A 23,845-nucleotide genomic window follows, 5' to 3' on the forward strand; every position below is an offset into this window, starting at 1 on the left:
GGCGAATTTTTTTTCCCCTTTTTTCGTCCTGCATGTTCGTTTTTTTCAAAAGAAAATTTGGGTTTTTCCTTTATTTCCCATCCTAATATAATTTAAATTTCGTTTATTTAATAAAATTTTTTCATTCACGTTTTTTGTTTCCCCCAACGCTAAGTTAGTCAAAATTCTACAATGGAGTTATAACCAATTTTATTTTGAGTCAATTTTTATTTTTGACTCGAAGCTCTTGAGTTTTTCTTTTTTTCTAGAAGAAATTAATGAATATTTCATTATGTATAATCAATTATATTGATGCTTTATTCACTGTCTTTTATAAATGACTATAGACCTTCCATTTTGGGAATTTTTTTCTTTACCCTTATTTTCCCCCTTTCTTCTAATTTTTTTTAAAAAATTTAAAAGTGAATAATTTTTTTACAAAAAAACTTATTTAACATACTTGACTGGTTTTTGACCAGAAAATTGAAGTGATAAATTTGGGCCCTTGGGGGTCTTTTTGTCCTAACCCAAAAAACCAACGAGCCAAAACGCAATTAATCAAAAGGTAATTAATTTTTTTAAAACCCTTTTGAATTGTTTTTGAGGTAGAAAAAGAATAAAATTCCCCCCCTTTTCCTTCATCGGTGAAAAAGGAAAAGAGGTTTTCTTATTCCTTTTCCTTTTGTCTAAAAACCAAAATTTTTACCCAAGACTAAAATTCCAATGTTGGGAACACACATTTTCGCCGAATGGGTGGGGGGAACCCCTGCCTTTCGATCCATTCGAAGGGCAATTTTTTTTTCCTCGAATTTGTTTTAATTCCTTTGTACCGCTTTTCAGTTAATTCAATGTTTTTTTTGTTTTCGAAATGAAAACCGATTTTAATTGTCCAGCTATAACCCAAAATTTTTTAATTTTTAATTTTTGTGAAATTTTTTGGTTCATAAGAAATTTTTTTTTAGATTCATCTAAATGGGTTTTTTTCTTTGGGAATCCCATTTATAACGATTTTTTTTCTATATGTGAAATTTTCCCCCCAGAGGGTATTAATTTTGAATATAATTTTTAATAAAGTCCTTTTTTTTTTTAACCTCAAAAAATTTTTTGGGTTTTTCAAACCAAAGAGAATGATGACTTTGGTTATACCAAATGGAAACCGGATTTGGCTTTTTTTTGTCCCATACTACCTCACTAATATTATATGCATCATGATCCACCATATTTGTTCTTTCTCATCTAGGTTTTTTTTAACGAATAAAGATATATCTTCATCTATATCTATATCTTTCACTACAATAGTTATATGACAGGTAGCTTTTTTTCTCGCATAACTACGTCCTCGAGCTCGAGGTTTTAATTTTTTCACGACAGTACCCTCATTAACTTCAGCTTTAATAATTACTAAATTGTCTTCGGAGGAGCCCATAGTGTAACTAGCATTTGCTGCTAAAGAAGAAAAAAACAGAAGTACGCGCTTTAGGCCGACATATACATGTGTATCTGCTGACAAAGCAAGAAGAGTCAATGGATATGGACGTTCCTAGCGAGCAAACTTGTTGATGCTCCATAAAGGATGTTATCCCATTTTCAAATTAGTTCTGCAGCAGCAAATGCACACTATGGCTCCTCCTAGAAGACAATTTAGAAGTAATTATTAAAGTTGAAGTTAATGAGGGTACCAAGAAAAAATTAAACCCTCGAGCTCGAGGATCAGTTATGCGATAAAAAAGCTACCTGTCATATAACTATTGTAGTGAAAGATATATCTTTAGATATAGATGAAGATATATCTTTCTATCTGTTAAAAAAACCTAGATGGAAAAAGACAAATATGGTGGATCATGATGGCATATAATAGTGAGGTAGTATGGACAAAAATAAATCCACTTGGTTTGACTTGGTATAACCCAAAGTCATCATTCTCTTTACAGAACCAAAAATTATTTTGAGGATCTACAAAAGCATCAAAAAATAAGAGACTTTATTAAAAAATTATATTCAAAAGAATATGAGAGAATATCCTCTGGCGGCGAAGGAATTTCACATATAGAGATTCAAAGAATCGATTTGATCCGAGGTCATAATCTTTATGGGGATTCCAAAGTTATTAATAGAAAGTAGGCCGCGAGGGGGTCGAAGAATTTACAGATGAATCTACAAAAAATTTCATTATGTGAACCGCAAACTTAAACATTGCTATCACAAGAATTGCAAAACCTTATGGAAACCCTAATATTCTTGCAGAATTTATAGCTGGACATCAAAATCGAGTTTCATTTCGAAAAGCAATGAAAAAGGCTACTGAATAACTGAACAAGCGGGATACAAAGAATTCAAGTACAAATTGCAGGGCGTATCGACGGAAAAAGAAATTGCCCGTGTCGAATGGATCAGAGAAGGCAGGGTTCCCCCTACAAACCATTCGAGCGAAAATAGATTATTGTTCCTATACAGTTCGGACTATCTATGGAGTCTTGGGTACCAAAATTTGATTTTTATAGACAAGGAAGAGGAATAAGAAGAGAGGGCCTTGTAGGCTATGATGAAAGCAACACATGACCGTGGCTCTCCTCTGTTTACCCAATTTAGTCCAAGGTGGAGTATGTGAAGTATATGGACTCTAATTGTGATTGGGCTTGATTTATTTCGGCTAGGCTGATTTAATTCATAGGCCCATGTGATTATTGGTGTTAGCCCAATAACTAATAAGGGATACTCCGATGGCTGCCAATGTGAAGTATATGGACTCTAATTTTGATTGGGCTTGATTTATTTCAGCTGGGCTGATTTAATTCATAGGCCCATGTGATTATTGGTGTTAGCCCAATAACTAATAAGAGATACTCCAATGGCTGCCACGTGGATGCCTCTCTCGGATCTTGGCTGTTGGCCGTTGGATCTAGGTTTGTGTTTGTTATGAGTCTTGAGACTCATCACATTCTGATTCATTCGATACCATCTTTTCTCTCTCTTGTGTGAGCCGCTCCTGCTTCTCTTTTCTCTCTCTTTGGATTCCGGCACCGTTCGCCGGTTATCTTCTCCGATCTTCTATTTCCCTCGTTGGTTCTCGGTTCTAGAGAGAACCATCGGTTTAGCTTCTGAGTGTGTGAGTGTTTGAGCATTCCTTCTCAGATCTAGGGTTTGTCCAACTTCTTCGTTGGATTCTTGAGAGATTGGAGGTTTCCTTGAGGGTTCTTGTGTTGCAGAGAAGTGCTCTGAGATTGTTGTGGGTTCCGTGTGACTGAGGTGGTTTCTTGTGTTGTAGCAGTCGGAGTATCCCTAGGGTTAGGGTTTGGTTACTTCGCGGTGCTCCCTTGAGACTTGTTGGTGAAGATTGAGGAGGTCCTTGGCCCTGTGAAGTCGTGTGTGTGCGACCTGAGCCATATCCTAAATCTTCTGAACCTTTGTTGCTATTTCAGTTTAGATCCGCAAGGATCTTGCGTTTGATTACTAATACTTCTACTTAGTGTGCAGGTGCTTAATCGGATCAAGCTTGAGGAGTCCAGCCTGGTTGAAGGCTTGGCTAGTAGCTAGGGTTCCTGATTTGTACTCACTGTACTTAGTGTATTTGTAATCTTGCTACCTTGTAGCTATTGTTGTATTTGGCTTGTAATTTCTGAGATTAGCCATCTCAGAGATCAATCAATAAAGAGGTCCCGGTAATTAGCGAATCCCGAGTGATCTGATCCCTACAGTGGTATCAGAGCCCTAGTTCAGGGCTGGGCCTGTGTGGCTCGGGGTTCGGTGGTTGCGCTTGCAAGTTCTCCGATGCGACGAGCTCGACCAAGACCTGTGGTGACCTGGTGACCTGTAACATGGGGTAGGCATGTGGTCTGTGGTCTGGTGGTCTTGGTTTGAGGGGAGGATTGAAAGGGAGCAAACCATATCCCACATCGGAGAATGAACAAGACTTGCAAGTGTATAAATGGGCTACCCCTACTCCATTAGTATGAGGCCTTTTGGGGAGATCCCCAAGAGCAAAACCGTGAGGGCTTTGCCCAAAGCGGACAATATCATACTAATGTGGAGTTTGGGTCTGCACCACCGATTCCCTACAATATGCCTCTAATTTTATTGTAATCCCAAGGTTGTTTAAGTGACATGTGCTAGACACTACAACTATCAATCAAGAAATTGTATGTAACTCCCTCTCATACATACATTGTGAATAGTTAATAACCTAAAGATCCTTTAATGACAAACAATACGTATTAGCCTGCAATGCATAAAATGTTACGCGACCAGTAACTATTTTTACTCTTGTTAAGGAAATACGATTTACTGTTCTCAAGCGCTTGTCCAAAAAATCTATCCGAACGTATACTTTTCAGTGCCAACTCCAAAATCATGTTTAAATCTCTTTTAAAAGGAACCATTATGTTTAAATCTCTTTTAAAAGGAACCATTATGCAAGCTCTTAAAAAAAACAAAATTAATAACCTTATGTTTAAGTGTTATCCTAGCAATTTAATAGTGAAGTATATAAAGTTAAAGTATACGAATACTCTTAAAAATATTCATATGTCCATCACAAATACTCCACATGATATCTCATAATTATATTATAATTAGTGTTTCGTATCACATTATTAATAATCAAGGGAACAGATATTAGAACAGAGTGCAAATAATCAAAACAATTATTCTAAATAAAATACAAATATTCCATTAATAATACCATCGATTATACTCATATTTTTAGTAGTTTCCGTTGAAAATGGATGCACAATTGCACATGATTTAAATTAAGTAAAGTTATTTAAAAATTAGAAATGGGATCAAGAGCTAAAATTCTAGAACAACCCAGACCCGAACCCGGATAAACCGACCCAATAAAAAAATACTGAAACCCATGTGTAACTTAACACTTGATCGCTGTCTCACTCTAACCACATATAAAAACGGGAGGGAAGCCTCAGCCTAAAACAATTTTCGAAGTCTATCTCTCTCTAAAACGCATTCTGCTTCAAATTCAAGCTGTCTTTCCCCATTCTAAATCTACACTCTCTCTCTCTCTCTATATATCCATCCTCTCCCGAGCTCTCCGACTACTGATACTAGGGTTTGCTGTGCTCCCGTTATCCTACAGTCGCGCGCGCTAGGGTTTTTGTGCAAGTGAGGATAGTGTTTCTGTGAGGGGTTAGGGTTTAATTAAGGTCACTGCTGATCTCCGCTATGGACGCGGAGAAGCTGCGTGATTTAAGTCAGCCGATGGATGTCGCCCTGCTTGACGCCACCGTCGCAGCTTTCTATGGGACCGGATCCAAGGAGCAGGTCTGAACCATTTCCCCCTTCGCTGCTAGTCTGTGTAGTTGAGTGTTTGTGCGCATTGGGATACAGTAGCCATTAAACTGAGCTGACTTTGTGTGATTGGGTGGTTTTATGGAATTTTAGGAACAATTGGACCATTGAATTGATTTTAAGAACTTTGACATGCAAATGATTACATGGAATGTATCCACACTCCTGAACCCCGGATGATTTGTATTTATGCAATGCCTTAAACTGTCTCAAGGGTTTTTACTTTTTCTGCTCTACTATTGGTGTTTTGAATTGCTCGAAATTGGTTGTTAATCATGCTAATCGTCATTGGAATAGTGGCATTGTGCTGTGTTTTCGGGAAAACAGTCATCTAGTGTGTCTGAAGTGTACCGTGTTAGGTAAGGCATTAGCTGGAGGAATTGCTTTTGTATTTCTTATGTGGCTTTGAAAGTTCTGCCTGGATCATGAGTACTCCAGAATGTGATTTTTGTACCTTTGTAGGCATGGGGCGATACCTTTATATGCCATGGGCATGATTTTAGGCCCACAACTTGTCTTGTGTTTTATGTTGGTTTTCTGTTTCATTTGTTTGTTTATTTGATAGGGAGTCTTGGTGTTTGTAAAAAGTTTGAAGTTTGTAAAGACTGCAATCGCTCGCTGTATTTGCCAGAGCATGCTACATATGGCCAATTCCTTTTATTTTTTTGGGTGTTGCTGATTTAATTGAAGTATGTGATCAGCTGTGTAAAGGGAAGGGGACAATTAGTGAACTCAGTGGCTCACATTTCATTATAGGAACTGAGCTGGGGAAAATTTTGGCAACTTACTCGGATCGTGTCGAATTAATAGATGTAGCATTAAATTTTACTCCCTCCGTTCCATAGTAGTAGAGGCATTTCTTTTCGGCACGGAAATTAAGAAAGAGGTGTGTAATGTATTAAATAAAAAGATAATAAAATAGGAGAGAAGAAAAAGTAGAGAGAATAAAGTAAGAGAGAGGAAAAAGTAAGCGAGAAGAAATATATTACTTTTACTAAAAAAGGAAATGACTCCACTACCATGGATCGTACCAAAACGGCAAAATGACTCCACTACTATGGAACTTAGGTAGTATTATTTGTTTCTTATACTTTTACTAGTCCCCCTATACTGGAAAATATAATGGCAATGCTTTACTGCAATGAAAATGTTAGATGTGTAGTTCTGGTGGGAATTGACGATCTTGTGGTTTTGGAATATACTTCATTATGATTCAAGTTGCTGTGGCTATGCCTTTTTGCAGAGGCTTCTTCTTTAGATTACTTAGGGTCACCAGTCATTAAGAAACAGGTCTAATACCCTAGATAGAAAAAATTGCATTATTATCTGTTATTTTCACTCTATAAGTTCAGTTCCTTATCGTATGGTTATTACATACTCATCAGGACCATTATATATTTATCTCTCCATAGGATTGGAACTTACCCTTTCAAGATTTCTCCATTTTTTTTTCTGACAGAGGACAGCTGCAGATCACATCCTACGAGATTTGCAAACTAATCCAGATATGTGGCTTCAAGTGGTTCACATACTATCAAGTACACAGAATTTGAATACCAAGTTTTTTGCTTTACAGGTCTGTGAATATAATCTTTATAAATGTTGTTTCTCTGGTCTTTCATTTTTTATAACTTGCTTATTGTTGGCTCTTCTCTGTTGTTGTTTGGAGATACTGATGAAAAGCACTATTGCTGAGTTCCCTTATACAGGTTCTAGAAGGTGTTATTAAATATAGATGGAATGCATTGCCTGTTGAACAACGGGACGGCATGAAGAACTATATTTCTGAAGTTATAGTGAAGGTTCTTAAATCTCTGCTTTCCCAGAATTATTTTGCTGTTAACTTCCTTTGTTTTTTGCTATTGATATTCTTACTTTTTTTCCCATGTCATTGGATGTACCAGCTTTCTAGCGATGAGATCTCTTTCCGGCGCGAGAGGCTTTACGTTAATAAGTTGAACATTATATTGGTCCAGGTAATGTTTACATTGTACCAAGTGAAGGTGATTCATAAGCTTAGTACTGCTTCTCTATGAATCCCATTTCATTGAATTACATTCCTAATGGAATTTGACAATTATATCTGTACATTTAGATCTTGAAGCACGAGTGGCCAGCCCGGTGGAGAAGCTTTATCCCTGATCTGGTTGCAGCAGCAAAAACAAGCGAAACTATCTGCGAGAATTGCATGGCTATTCTGAAAGTAAATTCTCTTTGTGTTTATTTTACTCATAAAAATTGTATCTACATGTTATTCACTTACATATTTTGTTATTAGCTTCTTAGTGAAGAGGTGTTTGACTTCTCAAGGGGTGAGATGACCCAGCAAAAGATTAAAGAGTTGAAACAATCATTGAACAGGTAAATTTGTAATACATATTAATATATTATACATTATCTGTCGCTTCCATACGTACGTGCCTCTTTATTAGCCTGTTCTACATTTATAATTGCTGTTACCAGTCTAGATTGCAATCTAAATGCAGCTATAACTCATGATTTTTTTGAAGTAACATATCCTCTTTATTTTTATTTCCACACAATCATAAATTATGTCCCTCTGAATTTTCAAATGGGCAACTATTTCCTCTTTTCATTTGCAAAGATATTAAGGATTATTTTCTATCTGCAGCGAGTTCCAGCTTATTCACGAACTATGTTTGTATGTATTGTCGGCATCTCAAAGAGCTGAGCTTATCAGGGCTACCCTGGCTACACTGCATGCTTTCCTTTCCTGGATTCCTCTAGGATATATATTTGAATCACCACTGGTTTGTACTTTCACTATTTCTTCTTGTGTCTTGTTGGACGAGGGAACTGATACTATACTGTACCCACGTTGTTTAAAATTTTAAGTAAGAAGATGCTCTTGTTTCTAAAGTAGTATTTGATGCTTCTGTTTGGCAGCTTGAAAGACTGCTAAATTTCTTCCATGTGCCCGCTTATCGCAATCTTACTCTACAGTGTCTGACAGAGGTCTGTGTTCTGCAACCACCTTCTTCATGTTTCTGATATGTTCTTTGGCTAATTTTTTGGGCTGGCTGTCGCTTGTTTTATTTTGTACAGGTTGCTGCTCTTAGTTTTGGGGATTTTTATAACACGGAATATGTCAAAATGTATGCTGTATTCATGCTGCAATTACAGGTACTGTAAATTATCTCTCAGTTGCTATATGATCTTTGCTTCTTTCAGCTATGTCTGTGCTACGTCTAAGCTAGACTGCTTGCTGATTCGTTGTATTACATTGTTGCTTATCAGAACATCCTTCCATCTAATACAAATTTCGTAGAGGCTTACGCAAATGGCACTAGTGAGGAGCAGGTTCTCTTTCAGTTTTATACTATAAATGCTTAAATTATCTCCTGTTTTTTTCGGGGGTAACAACTGACGTACTGATATGGTTTTTCCAGGCATTTATTCAAAACTTGGCGTTGTTTTTTACATCATTCTTCAAGGTGATTCAAATTTCTTATTATGGAATGGACAGCTTAGTGGGGTTTGGAGATATGCCCAACAGTAGGAAAGCTGACCTTAAATTTAGTACTATGATGAAATGAGGAAATATGTAGATATATACATATAGATAAAGTTAAAGTATGCGTATATGCACAGCGATCTATTTGTGAATTAATGTTCTAATATAAAAGCATTTCCTGACCTATTTTCTGGTGGAAACTCAATCTGCAGTGGATGTCATTTGACTACCCCTCTATATTCATACACAGAGTGTGCTGGTTTAGAATATCTACTATTCAAGTTCCTGGATTTTTTATTTTATGATTGATGGTTGATTTGTTCCCTTGGTGCAGGCTCACATACGAGTCCTTGAATCTTCACAAGAGAACATAAATTCTCTGCTTGTTGGTCTTGAGTATCTCATTAACATATCTTATGTCGATGATACTGAAGTTTTTAAGGTCCATTTATTCGTTTCCCTATGGTTTGTACTCTTTTCTACAATATATGCCATCAACCAATTCTATCACCGTGCAGGTTTGCTTGGACTATTGGAACTCCTTAGTTTTGGAGCTGTTTGAAGCGCACCATAACTTGGACACTCCTGCTGGAAACATGGTGGGTTTCCATGTATTCTCAGAGTTTAATTCCTTGTACTGTACTTGAGTTTTGCATGCAATCCCTTACAGCAAAAATGTATTCTTCTAAATTTCCATTCAGATGGATTAGTTTGAGATTGTGGTTTAAAATCTGTTTGCCTTACTGCAATTCACTCTAGGTGAACACATCATGATCTGAAAATTGTTGTCACTTGATTTGCACATAGCACAATTAGAATAACCTTGTCTGGTGTGAGGCTGTAGATTGTTAGTTGCCCCTCCTTTTGTTCTAGCTCTGATTAATTTCTTTGGGTGGTTGGGTCTAAACTTTGTATTAATTTAGCAGATGCCTATGCTTTCGGGTATGGTTGAAGGACTAGGCTCCCAACTCATGCAGAGACGACAACTATATGCTGCCCCAATGTCAAAGTTAAGGCAACTAATGATATGCCGCATGGCAAAGCCTGAAGAAGTCCTCATTGTTGAGGATGAAAATGGGAATATAGTCCGTGAAACTATGAAAGATAATGATGTGCTTGTTCAGTATAAGGTTTTCTATATTGATCAAAACTTTGTAAATTTTATATATTTTTGGAATCATATTGATGACATTCACTAATTAATTTGCAGATAATGAGGGAAACATTGATCTATTTGGCAAACCTTGATCACGAGGATACTGAAAAACAGGTAATTATTATCTCCACTGCTCTATGCTTCTGTATTTGATATTTGAAGGGGTTCTTTAAGAAATTTTGAGATTTAATCTCTACTTCAAATACTTATGCAACATCGTTGATTTTGGGCAGGAGAATAGATTTTTGGTGATGGTCATTCGTGATTTATTGAATCTCTGTGAAGTCACCAAGGGGAAGGACAACAAAGCTGTCATTGCTAGTAATATCATGTGAGGATTAACTCCATTTTTCAATAATTATTTCATAATATCTTGTAATCACTTTTGACTTTATATTTACTTGTCTCTGTGGAATGTGGAAAGGACTGGGAAATAACGTGAAGCTTTTTTGTATATCCTCTAATTTTTCTGATTGCCTGGTTTGCAGGTATGTGGTTGGGCAGTACCCTAGATTTTTAAGGGCCCACTGGAAGTTTTTGAAAACTGTTGTGAACAAGTTGTTTGAGTTCATGCACGAAACTCATCCAGGAGTTCAGGTTAATTACACCATTAGTTTTAGTAGTATGGTTTAGGTGTTTGCGTGATGTACAGCATCCCTATATTTTCTCAGTATCCAATAATGGTCTTGATGTGCTGTGTACGAATTTTCGTTCTCCTTTTGCTTTTAATGCCCACTAATTCTCTTACATCTGTCTTGTAATTTGTAGGACATGGCATGTGACACATTCTTAAAAATTGTTCAGAAGTGCAAGCGTAAATTTGTCCTTGTACAGGTTAGGTTCTTTGAGAATACATATACTTGGTTACTAACATGCTTAGGTGGTGATTGCTTTACGGGTGAGCAACTCCATTTCCTTATCATTCTGTGCAGGTTGGAGAGAACGAACCATTTGTTTCAGAACTTTTAACTACTCTTCCAGCGACCATTGCAGATCTTGAACCCCATCAGATCCATTCATTTTATGAATCTGTGAGTCAAACTATGTAACCAATTCCCTCCTTAGCTCTGACTACCTCACCCTCAATCGTGAATTCGTTACCGATGTTACGTAAATTTTCTTTAGGTTGGCAATATGATTCAAGCAGAACCTGATCCTGACAAGAGGACTGAATATTTACAGAGGTTGATGGAGCTTCCTAACCAGGTAAGCTTCACTTTTGTTTGAGGATGAAAGTCTGTTGTGGTTGTTGAACCAGCCAGATGCTTCTTTCATTGTCATTGGTACTTATTTTAGTGCTTGTGTGGCATAAGATGTAGTTAACACATTCCGTTGCAGAAATGGGCTGAAATCATTGGCCAAGCACACCAGAATGTGGATTTCTTGAAAGACCCAGATGTTATAAGAGCAGTGCTTAATATATTACAGGTTGGATTTTTGAGCTTATTTCCAACTCAATCTTCACAATTCATCAATCTTTTGCTTCTTACTATCTTGAAGTTCTATTGGACTTAATTAACCATTTTGAATATGACAACAAGGCTTTGAACAAAATTCGTTGATACCCTTTCTCAAAGGTTTTGATGCATTTTTGAAACTACATGTTTTGATTATCTCATGTACTTTGCATGATTTACTTTCACATTTTTTCATGTTCTATAACTGATTGTGTTTTTGTTTCTGACAGACAAATACCTGTGTTGCAAGCTCCCTTGGAACATATTTCCTGACACAGATCACTCTAATTTTCTTGGACATGCTCAATGTGTACAGGTCAGTTGGGTTTTGTGTTTTCAGAATAACTCATTACACCTTCTGCTGAGCACATGCCTATCAGTTGCACCTTTTCTCACTACGACCTCTTCTTGTCTGCCACAGAATGTACAGTGAGCTTATATCGACCAGTATTGCCCAAGGAGGGCCTTACGCTTCCAGAACATCTATTGTGAAACTTCTGCGGTACGTTCGAGATTTTGAAGCCATTTGATTCTTAATAATCCAAATGTTAATATTTGATTCATTTATTTTCAACAGCTCTGTGAAGAGGGAAACCCTAAAGCTTATCGAGACATTTCTTGACAAAGCTGAAGATCAACCTCATATTGGAAAACAGTTCGTGCCCCCAATGATGGATCCTGTGCTTGGTGATTATGCCCGAAACTTGCCCGATGCAAGGGAGTCGGAAGTTCTCTCTCTTTTTGCCACCATAATAAATAAGTATGCCTTCATATCTTTTGTAATTATGTTTTTCCTGTGTGCTATTCCTCATGGGTGGATTAATATTATGAGGTTCTTGGATATTTAACTGCAGCAATTTATTGGTGTTTTACTATGGCTTTTGTTGTTTTTCCTATAATGTCAACACCTTTTTTTCTCTCTTAGGTATAAGGGGGCAATGCTTGAAGACGTTCCTAAGATTTTCGAAGCTGTTTTCCAGTGCACTCTAGAGGTTGGTGTATCTACTCATGATTTTTTTTCGGTGATTTTTTGTGTCTATCTCACAGCTCTTAGTATAAATGTGCAGAAAGTGTATTGTTCTGAATATTGGCTCACCCTATATTTATTGCAGATGATAACAAAGAATTTTGAAGACTATCCAGAGCATCGGCTGAAGTTCTTTTCACTTCTTCGAGCAATTGCTACACATTGTTTTCCTGCTTTGATTCGTCTGTCCAGTGAGGTGTGTATAATTTTGGTCCTTGATTTGCTCATAATGACACCTCCAGTCTGTTGCAACTTGTATTGCACATTCCGCTAAAGGGGTTTGGGTTTTATTGAATGATGTATGCTGCCTTCTTTATGCACTTAAAAATATACTAATGTTTTTGGGATATGCAGCAACTGAAGCTTGTGATGGATTCTATCATTTGGGCTTTCCGTCACACTGAGCGTAACATTGCTGAAACTGGACTCAACCTTCTATTAGAGATGCTAAAAAACTTTCAGGTGCTCTTTTTCTTTCTTCTGTATCGCTGTTGAGGTAATCAGTAATTAATATTTGAAGTACTTACTATTTACATGGTTGGATTGGCAGTCATCCGAGTTCTGTAATCAGTTCTTCAGGACTTACTTTTTGACAATCGAACAAGAAATATTTGCTGTTTTGACGGACACATTTCATAAGCCAGGTTTTAAGTTGCATGTCTTGGTGTTACAGCACCTATTCTGCCTGGTAATGTCACTTCCTGGTCATTCGTTCCCCCTACCCCCTGTTTCTCTGTTGACATTCTTACAGTAAAACCTGATGTCATTTAACATTCACAGGTTGAATCTGGTAGGTTGACTGAGCCTCTGTGGGATGTTGCCACTGTTCCATATCCTTATCCAAACAATGGCATGTTCATTCAGGAATACACAATTAAACTTTTGAGTACATCCTTCCCCAACATGACAGCTGCTGAGGTACTATTTATTGTATATACGAACTGCTGTATTGCATGGATGGCTTGAAATATGCACTGTAATACTTTGTTTGGTTCTTTCAGGTGACACAATTTGTGAAAGGGCTTTTTGAGTCTAGAGCAGATTTGCCCTCGTTCAAAAACCATATAAGAGACTTCCTTGTGCAATCTAAAGAATTTTCAGCTCAGGTAAAGTGTTGCTCTAAGTTAATGTTGATTTATAGAACCAGTGTTTGTTTCTCATCTTGTGATAGACTTTCTTCTTCTATGCCTTTTTCTCTTGAATGTCTTGTTAATTGAGGTTCTTGATAACTTTTTTTTAAACTCCTTTTGTCCCTATAAATAGGTCATTTTTGTCATTTTGGTCCGTCTCATAAAAATAGCAACTATTTTAGAAACCTCTTTTCCTTAATAGGTTAGTCTCATTATTTACCAATAATATTACAATTATTTTTCTTTCTATTTTTAATTATACATTAAAATTCATGTTATTTCAAAAGTGATAAATTTTTATAGAATGAAACTACAAAGGAAGTAGTCGAGTTTGATGTGCTTCACTCTATTACAATTTAGTTGTAATAATATTTTTGGATTCATTCCAATCGAGTCATTTTCCTTTGCAGTAAAATTCTACATGCTTAAACTTTTTAATTTTATACTCTCATTTACTGTCTTCAATTATTTACTTTATTTTTTCTTCAATTAATTCATCAAACATTTACCTCAACTTAAAATTTTATTATGATTCAAACTCACTAAACATTTATTCCTCAAATCTCTGATTCTCCATCCAAAAGTACCTGAATTATAATGTGACGGAAAGAGCAAAAATTAGTGACGAGGGTCATATTCATCCATCTCAATTTCAGCAAATTAAAATTTTCCCAGTTTTGATTTATTTACATAAATATAAATTCTACTTTTGTTTTTGAACTTTGAAATACAATAAGTTTCTAGTAGTATGTACCAAAACTTAAAATTCTGGATTGTGCACCTGTTTTAAACGTTCAAAAACGATGCTAAAGTACTAGTGCTTGATGTACGAATAATTGTACGTTTTGAAAATGTTACAAAATTATGCTTCAATCGTTGTAAATCAATCATTCTAGCACAGTAAATCAATAGATGTTAAGAGTCGACCTTCGGAGCAGGATTTGCTTCTGGTGATTTGGCCACGTCCTCGGCAGTTTCCATGTCCATCATCGTATTGTCATTGATAACTACTTCGGCTTCCTGAGCATCACCGATGACTACTTCGGCTTCCTGAGCATCGGTCATTACTTCATCTTGGTCCTCAACCGGGGGTTCTAGCCCCCCATTTTCGACTGCGTTGTTCTGAGGCAGGGCGTTTCCATTTCCTTCGTGAGCCCCATTTGAATTTTGTTCTGTTGTGGGTGGGTATGGATCGGTACAGATTTTCAACGTTGATGTGACAAGTATATTCTGCACATATATGTGGAACAAAAATCAGAATTTTTTCCATGCAGCATGGTAGATATGGTAATTCCCAGAAATAGAGAATGTTCAATAATCAGATGATGGAAACGTAATCATCTCCAGAACCTTTACTAGTCCATAGTGATTATACATAAAACAGGACCTCCCAAGTCCATAGTGATCATACATAAAATTAAAGTGAACGGTTTGCCAACAGATATTTGAGCATTAATTCGACATTCAAAATAAAATGGAGTATGAAACTTGATTTCAGAAAGAGAGGGTAAAATACCTTATCTAGAGCCAAAGAGAGCTTCAACAGCTTAGGATAGATACTTCTTGCAGATAATAAGATCTGTTTTGTCAGTTAGAACAAGAAATTAATAATAAAGATAAGTATATATCTTCTAACAGAAATATTCCACAAAACAGATCAGATAGAAAAGTATCATTTGAGAGAATACACTTGCACCAAAGTACGCCAAGAAAAATGTCAGCACAGAAAGATAAAACAATTACCTCACAAAGCCTCTGTAAGGTAAATGGAGGGCCTTCATCAAAGCTATGAAGAGCTACAATACATATTCAGAGACAATTGTTAATGCTTTATTCGATTATGCAAGATATGACTACACATATAACTAATATAAAACTATTTAGTGCCTAATTTAAGATAATCTTCAGTCATAATTCACTATATCAAGCCTCTGTCTTACTCTCTAAGGAAAATAAATAAAATTGAATATCACGACATATGCCCAAGACAGTTAAAAAGAGGGAGAGGTGTGAAACAGGGAATACCATCATCCAACCTTTTCACCAGTTCCTGGAAAGTCTCCCCTAATGCAGAAGTCTGCTGCTCGGCGGTCATGTTAGACTCAGGATATTCTGAGAGGACCTTTAAGATGGAATTTGAAAGAGTTACATACTAGGAGAAACTCACAGATGGAACATGTAATGTCAATGGAAAACTGTTACAATATTAGTCCACCACCAATTCCTCTTGTCCAGAGGGTATGAAAAGAAAATAAATAGTAGTAGATCATAACAAGAAATCTTATGCTGAAAATCCAGCATACCTCCACGTACCTGCTTAAGATGGAAGGACAAGATACTCCTTAGTTTTTCCCAATCTAGCCTGCAATTGTAGGAGTGGGATTACTACCATCAAAAGCTCATTCAAGACCAGTTCTATATATAAATTGAGCAAAGTGGAATGATTTGTACATATTTTAAACTGCATGGTGATATCAAAATTTATCTCTGAGCTAAATCATTATTTTTAACAAGAGAGAGAACGGAAAATATGTATCGAACTTGCTAGAATAAAACTTAAAGATAGTTCCCACTTACTCTACCTACTCCTAGAGAGCGTACTAATCAAAACACGATTTGTTTTCCTAACGAGGGAGTTTCATAAACAAGAACATACCAAAATTTCCCAGTGGATGCACTTATTTCCAGTGCGCCCTTCACTTCTTCTTCTGAAAATGATGGTTCAGGTGCCAATCCTCTGCAATCATCATACCATCAGAAAGCTATCCACACGGAGATTACACAATAGGAGGAGTAACGAGGTTGCAACCATTCAGCAACATAACATACATCACGAAAGTTCAGCATTATGATTACAGCACCAGATCTATTTCCCTTTCAATTCACCATATGCATACATAACAACTCAGAAACTTCTCATTTAAGAATACCTAAAATTCACGAAATGGATGAACCGCTCAACAATCAATACCAAGTAATGCAGTCAATTTCTGCACATCATACCGATTTAACCTTCACTTGATTTTACGATATTTCCACCAAATACATAGGTTAAAATCGTAAAATAAGAAAAATCAGAAGCATTACATTGCCTACGATGAACAAATTGTTCCAGCCACCGATAAAACAGCTCAATCATCGATTACACACCTGTTCCACTCCGTACACATACATACAAAAATCATCTCCAAGCTATCTATCATTAGTTCAAAGCTATAAGCAGCTGCAGATTACTGGAAGCTGCAGTACTACATCGAAGTAAACTGGACTCTAACAAAAAGAGGCAGAAATTGAATTTTTTACCCGTGATTCGGCATTTCAGAATCCGGAATTTCGTGATTCTGCTCCACTGCGGCATCTCCGCGAGCAGAAGAATTCTCCAGATTCTCGTTTAGCGCTGTCGCCATGCGCAGATTTGGTTGGAAATTTTGGAAGAGAGGAAATGGGAAAAATTGAAACTAAAGCCCTCTTTTTAGGAGATGTTATTTATATGGAGTACTGTATAAAACAAAAAAAGAAAATTTGGAAAAAGAAAGAAAGAAATGAAATGTGGAAAAACTAAAATGAAATAAATACTGGTTGAAATGTCATCTGTTCTCTATCATACAAATAATCTCAAATAATTGTAATTATAATTATAATTATAATAATTTATTATTTGTAGTACTACTTTATCAATTAAGATTTACTAAAAAATAGTAAAATATGACACATAATAATAATAATATTAACCATAATAATAATATTAATTAATAACTAAAAAAATATTTATATAAACTTCGAATTATAGATTATGTAATTTTCAATTAAAATAAAAAAATAATTGAAATGTTTTTCTTCGATTAATTAATTCAATTCTCACTGCAATTATTTAAGTGAAAATGATTAATTAATATAAAATTAAAATTCTAGTATAATTTTCTTGATATTTCCAAACATAGAAAAATATTTTATTAAGAATTACTCATGTTCATATATTTTCATAAATGCCAGTAATAATCTATACATATATAAAAGGCGAGTTTTGGCCTTTTTTTGAAATATTTATATGTTTTGTCCTTATTCTGAAATATTTATAAGTTATGGACCAATTTGAATATTTTAAGTAACTCATGAATATTTATTTAGATATTTTAATCAGCATTTGACTAATTCTTAAAGCACTACAATGATTCATTGGTGGTTACAAATATTTAAATAGAATAATGAGCATTTAACAAATTTTGTAACCTATATTGTCTTGATTTTAAAATTATGATGTTATAATTCCATGATCTCTCATTTACTAATTTTGTACCTATAAAAGGCATAGAATTGTGGATGAAATACAATATACACACTAACAAAACATTCTTCATTCTCTCTCAAGCTCTCAACATTTTATTGCACATTTTAGGAACATTGTTTTGCTCGATTTTGGAGCCCCGTCAAGTTTATAGGTGCCTAGCAGGTTTGAGATGTTATATACGTTAGGAGGAAGTCGTTTTCATCTCTGGGGAAAATATGTCAATCCGAGAGCACTAACCGTGATGTAATTTGTCTTGCGGAAAGATGGTTTTTCTTGACTAATTTTCATTGTAATTTCCATTTCATTTATTGTTGATTTTTTTCCTTTGATTACAAAAGTTAGAGTACCGCGTGTATATGGTTCCAGAATTTTATCCCAATATTTCTTACAGTTCTTAGAAAGAGAAGAATTGTAACATCCTTAACTCAAACATACATAGTATTTATCTTCATCTTTACACAATTTATTATTTTTAGTAGAGAAATATGAAGGATTGTTTTAAACATATTTTTCAAAAATGTCAACACTTAATGTAGTCTCTTTATCATTGTCCAAATAATTGTGTTTGTCTCAATTCAATTTTAAATATGTTTAAGTTAATGTCTTTAGGTGTAAAATGAATTGAGGAGTATATATTTATTGAATTTTTATTACATAGTAGTATATTTTTCTATTTTAAATCGTATATAATTATATTATTTTTTATTTTAATTAATCGATTAACAATTTAAAATTGTATAACAAAAAAATATTCCGTCGTGCATCGCACAATGTCATCTGTTCTCTATCATACAAATAATCTCAAATAATTGTAATTATAATTATAATAATAATAATTTATTATTTGTAGTACTACTTTATCAATTAAGATTTACTAAAAAATAGTAAAATATGACACATAATAATAATAATATTAACCATAATAATAATAATTATTAATTAATAACTAAAAAATATTTATATAAACTTCGAATTATAGATTATGTAATTTTCAATTAAAATAAAAAAATAATTAAAATGTTTTTCTTCGATTAATTAATTCAATTCTCACTGCAATTATTTAAGTGAAAATGATTAATTAATATAAAATTAAAATTCTAGTATAATTTTCTTGATATTTCCAAACATAGAAAAATATTTTATTAAGAATTACTCATGTTCATATATTTTCATAAATGCCAGTAATAATTCCAATAATATACCACTAGTATTTTTTAAAATAACGGAAATAACCAGATATTGTCCAAGATGATTGTTCGATTATTTGCTCTTTTTTTCAATAATTTTCAAATTTAAAGAGCAAAGGTAAACATCTCATGCACCGAAGCCATGTACCCTTGTGACCTAATCCAAACAATACAAAAGTTTTCTCTCATATTCATACTGGAATGAAAATACTCAAACAATATGAGATTTAATTCGCCTTCTGATTTTCCGACAGGGCTTGGAGAGCAGTTCTTGCAGCTGCAGATGCCTATTTTAACAACACACAAACCTTAGATCATAGCATAGTTATGATTAAAACAGATTTATACCACAAGAAAAAGATGATTTTTACCTCATTTTCACCCTTCAGATCATCCAGCATGGGGACACTCTCAGCAATTTTCTTGACAATCTTTGATCTCTCTTTCGCAGGCGCGCTTTTACTTCCACTGCCTATGTTCTCTTTATTGTCCGTTCTCATGATCGCCTTGCTTGCAGACGGCCTTCCTGGTGTCGAAAGAGTTGGAGGAATGGTGAGAGATAACACTGCTGCATTCTCCATAGAAGGAGTGGGAGAATGATCTAGGCTCGCTGCAGCGTCTTTTTCGGGTGTTACTAGTTCATCCCAGTTGATAACATCATCTTCGTTGCTCATCAAACTGATTTTAGAAGCCAAGGAGTCATTACTCTTGGTTGATTCTGCTGTGAGATCCGAGGAATCTGATTCATCTTTTTGGGTTGTTTCTTGTTCATCCCAGTCGGAAACATCTTCCTCGTTGCTCGTCAAAGAATCATCACTCATGGTTGATTCAGAAGCATATTCAGAAGCCACAGAATCATCACTCATGGTTGATTCTTCTGTGAGATTCAAAGAATCTGATTCATCAGGACTGGATTTGGTTTCACTTGAATCAGCTGCAGTTTTTAATGAAGCTTCATCAGCCAATATAATCTAAATAATTAAACTAAGTAAAGCAAGAAGTAATCATACTCTTAAACTCAAGATCTTCCTCATTCTCATTCTCTTTAATGTCCAAGGTTGCCTTGTTCGCAGAATCAGATGCCCTTCTTGGTGTCGAACGAGTTGGTTGAATGGTGAGAGATGGAACTGTTGCATTCTCCGAAAAAGCAGCTAGTTGATGAGTTGGAGAATTCTCTAGGCTTGCTGCAGCATCTTTTCCGCGTGTTGCATGTTCATCCCAGTCGGAAACATCATCTTCGTTGCTCCTCAAACTGGTTTCGTAAGCCATTGAATCATTACTCTTGGTTGATTCTTCTGTGACATCCAGATTGTCTGAATCTGATTCATCAGGATTGGGTTCGGTTTCACTTGAATCAGCTGCAGTTTTTAATGAAGCTTCATCAACCAATATAATCTAAATTACTACTAAAATAAGTAAAACAAGAAAGAATAATGAACAATAAGTAATCATACTGCTATTTAGCTCAAGATCTTCCTCATTCTCATTCTCTTTATTGTCCGAGGTTTCCTTGTTTGCGAAATCAGACGCCCTTCTTGGTGTGAAAAGAGTTGGTTGAATGGTGAGAGATGGAACTGCTGCATTCCCGATAAAAGCAGTTAGCTGATGAGTTGGAGAATTCTCTAGGCTTGCTGCAGCATCTTTTCCTGGTGTTGCTTGTTCATCCCAGTCGGAAACATCATCTTCGTTGCTCCTCAAACTGGTTTCGGAAGCCATGGAATCATTACTCTCGGTTGATTCATCTGCGATATCCAGATTGTCTGAATCTGATTCATCAGGATTGGATATGGTTTCACTTGAATCAGCTGCAAGTTTTAACGAAGCTTCATCAACCAATATAATCTAAATAACCAAACTAAGTAAAAAAAAGAAGAATGAGCAATAAAGTAGTCATACTATTTAGCTCAAGATCTTCCTTGTTCTCTTCAGAAGCTATAGCTTGAGCTGCAACGAACACTTCACCAACACTTTCGATAACAGTGCCAGAAGGCACTTCAGCTAATGCAAGATCTTCTGAACATAAACACAAGAAGGATGGCAGACAAAGGTGTTAGGGATTCAAAATGCAAAGAAAAGGGAAAATGAAATTGCAAATGAAACAGTTAATCTCTCACCATTCTCAACGATTGTTTCATCTACTGATTCTGCATCTTCAGAAGTCTTCTCTTCTTCTATAATGTCAGCTATGAATCCTGTTTAAGAGTAACAACATAAGTATGAAGCAGAACATATATATTTTGGTTCTTATTGTTATTAAACAGCTAGGGTGACAAACACACCATCAGCCTTTTGAGATTCATCATGAGAAGCTTTTTTATCTTCAGTCTCGAAACCAGAACCGGCTTGATCAATTTCTGCAACCCTACTCTCATTCAGTTCTATTTTAGCCTCCTTAGTAGAATGATGTCCCTCCTCAATCTTGGGCACCTCTACTTCCTTCAGGTTTGATTGATGTCCATCATTGTCCTCCACTGTAGCTATGGATGCCACTTCTACATCAATAGACACATTTTGTTTATCACTCGAATCTACCTGTCCTTCATCTTTGCACTCTGCCTCTTCCACATCAGTAACTCCCGAGACTTCAACCGAACCATCCAGGCTCTCTTCCAATTTCATTTTGAAGTCTTGAACATCATCAGTAAACAAATCCTTCGTCGAAAACAAAGTTATCCCATGTAACAACTTGGCACTCTTCTCTGCCAACCTTGCAGACCGCCTTGTTCCATAAACTTGCTGAAGTGTACTGTCTTCCTTAGCAGCTCTTCTCCTCTGGCTAGCAGCACCTAACTGAGCAGGGGTCAGCAATAGATCCTTCTTCCTTGTAGTCCTTGACCGTGGCTCGACTGATGACTGATAAATTCCACATTTAAACGCCTGCAACACCTCGTCAACCCCTTCAACCTGCCAATCACAGGGGAAATCAAAATTTGATAATGAAAATGTATGCAGATAACAATTTAATAAGCACTACATTGAACAAAATGATGGTATAGTACTTTTCAACACGAAAGTCCTCAACTCACAAATGATCAAAATCGCATATGGATGAATTATTAACCAATACCAAAAACTAGCTTGATAACAACAAAGGAAATGTTTGAGCCAAATCTGTATTCTCAAAACATCATTTTCATCAATCAATAGCATTCCAACTCCATTAACAGTGTTGATGATGCAAACTAGGAACGCGGTGATCTAAGAGAAGACTAGCATCTGATAAACGAAAGGTTCGATTGAAACCTCAGTATCGTCAACATGATCACTAAAATGAAAGAACATCAGTTCTCATTCAGTAACTCTACTTCCAAAAACAAACCGATCAATCGATCAATAAAAAAGCTGATTATAATCCAAAATTAACATCCGAATCTGTTCTCATTCAGTAACTCTACTTCCAAAAACAAACCGATCAATCGATCAATAAAAAAGCTGATTATAATCCAAAATTAACATCCGAATCATGATTACAAAACGATCAAACACAGGAAAAAATAAAAACAAACCGGATTCAGTGAAAATGATCGAAACAGCAGTTTCATCATCATGATCACTAAGATGATATCACAGTAATTCTCATTCCAATAACTCTAATTCCACTAACAAACCGATCGATAGATCAATCAAATTAAAGCTGATTATAAACCAAGTTAAAAGCGGAATCATAATTAAAAAGCGATCAAACACAGGACAGTATCAAAACAATCCGGATTCAATGAAAATGATCAAAACATCAGTATCGTAATCATGATAACTAAAATGGATTCTCATTCCAGAAACTCTACTTCCATAAACAAACCGATCGATCAAATGAAAGCTGACTATAATTCAAAGTTAACAGACGATTCAAAATTAAACAGCGATCAAACACATGACAGTATCAAACAATCCAGATTCAATGAAAAATGATCGAAACATACTAAAACGAAATCACAGTAATCCTCGTTCCAGTAACTCTACTTCCACAACCAAATCGATCGATCGATCGATCAATCAATCAAAGCTGATTAAATGCATTGTTAACATCCGAATCATATTTACAAAGCGATCAAACACAGGATAATATCAAAACAGTCCGGTTTCAGCAGAAAATGATCGATCTACTCACAATCTCTAGAGCTTTGAGAGAATCAGCCATGGCAACATTCGTCACGTTGGCGGGGGTCTTGTTTGTCTTGCACAATGCCTGCAATTCTCTCCTTGAAAGGCTGTGGAAATCCATTTTTCACTTGAACCCTAAGATCTAGATATGTTGGAACGTTTAGGATCAGGTTGATGAGGCTAGGAATTTGGATAGTGAAGTGGTATTTATAGTGTGCGGTGAGAAGGAGTAAAGTTGAAGCGGCAACTTTGTAGTTAGAGCGAGCGTAGGATTTGAATTTCAAATTATTTGTTTTTGGAAATGTAATTATTATTATTACTACTCCTATTTGAGAAAAAATATCAGTACAATATTTTCTTAAATACCAAGTGACTTGATTTTATAAACAATTTGTTAGTAATTGTTTTTCATCTACTTGGCTTGATTCCTTAGACAATATATAATAAAATTATAAGATAAAAAAAGATATACTTAAAAAAATTTAAATTAGTGTATTATCTAATTTGATTAACCAAATTATGTTTTAAGATTAAAATTAATTCCCGTTGTTAGACCAACAACAAGTGGCTAGAAGGTCATCAATGGGAAAAATCATTCGGCCAAAAATAATGTAATTTTGGCCAAAGAAGAGGGGTCGAGACAAGCTATTACGAGCGAAACGTTTTAGAAATAAATAATATTAATCGAGAAATAAGATTTGTCGTAGCATTGAGTAAAGCCACATTTTGAGAGCCGACAAACAC

At 35.4% G+C, this 23,845-nt stretch overlaps 2 protein-coding genes and 1 pseudogene across 2 annotated transcripts; 1 reads left to right on the forward strand and 2 right to left on the reverse strand.

The window, feature by feature from the left end:
- The first annotated feature begins 4,902 nt into the window (after window positions 1–4,902).
- LOC125220777 lies at window positions 4,903–13,612 on the forward strand (annotated as a pseudogene).
- Window positions 13,613–14,274: 662 nt separating this feature from the next.
- On the reverse strand, window positions 14,275–16,982 carry LOC125219394 (serine/threonine-protein phosphatase 4 regulatory subunit 2-A-like). Its single transcript, XM_048121365.1, has 7 exons — window positions 16,829–16,982; window positions 16,182–16,262; window positions 15,839–15,887; window positions 15,551–15,647; window positions 15,269–15,321; window positions 15,042–15,104; window positions 14,275–14,755 (listed from the first exon to the last, which is right to left on the reverse strand). The coding sequence occupies exons 1-7, from the start codon at window positions 16,930–16,932 to the stop codon at window positions 14,441–14,443; spliced, it is 762 nt and encodes a 253-aa protein (XP_047977322.1). The 5' UTR covers window positions 16,933–16,982; the 3' UTR covers window positions 14,275–14,440.
- Window positions 16,983–19,058: 2,076 nt separating this feature from the next.
- On the reverse strand, window positions 19,059–23,222 carry LOC125220778 (dentin sialophosphoprotein-like). The gene is made up of 8 exons (XM_048122917.1): window positions 23,109–23,222; window positions 21,280–21,904; window positions 21,115–21,192; window positions 20,897–21,013; window positions 20,455–20,805; window positions 20,011–20,358; window positions 19,372–19,934; window positions 19,059–19,287 (listed from the first exon to the last, which is right to left on the reverse strand). Exons 1-8 carry the CDS (start codon window positions 23,220–23,222, stop codon window positions 19,228–19,230), a joined length of 2,256 nt encoding a protein of 751 aa, XP_047978874.1. The 3' UTR covers window positions 19,059–19,227.
- Between the last annotated feature and the right edge of the window lie 623 nt (window positions 23,223–23,845).

This window comes from Salvia hispanica, chromosome 4 (assembly GCF_023119035.1).
Source record: "Salvia hispanica cultivar TCC Black 2014 chromosome 4, UniMelb_Shisp_WGS_1.0, whole genome shotgun sequence".
In the NCBI taxonomy this organism is placed as follows: Eukaryota; Viridiplantae; Streptophyta; class Magnoliopsida; order Lamiales; family Lamiaceae; genus Salvia; species Salvia hispanica.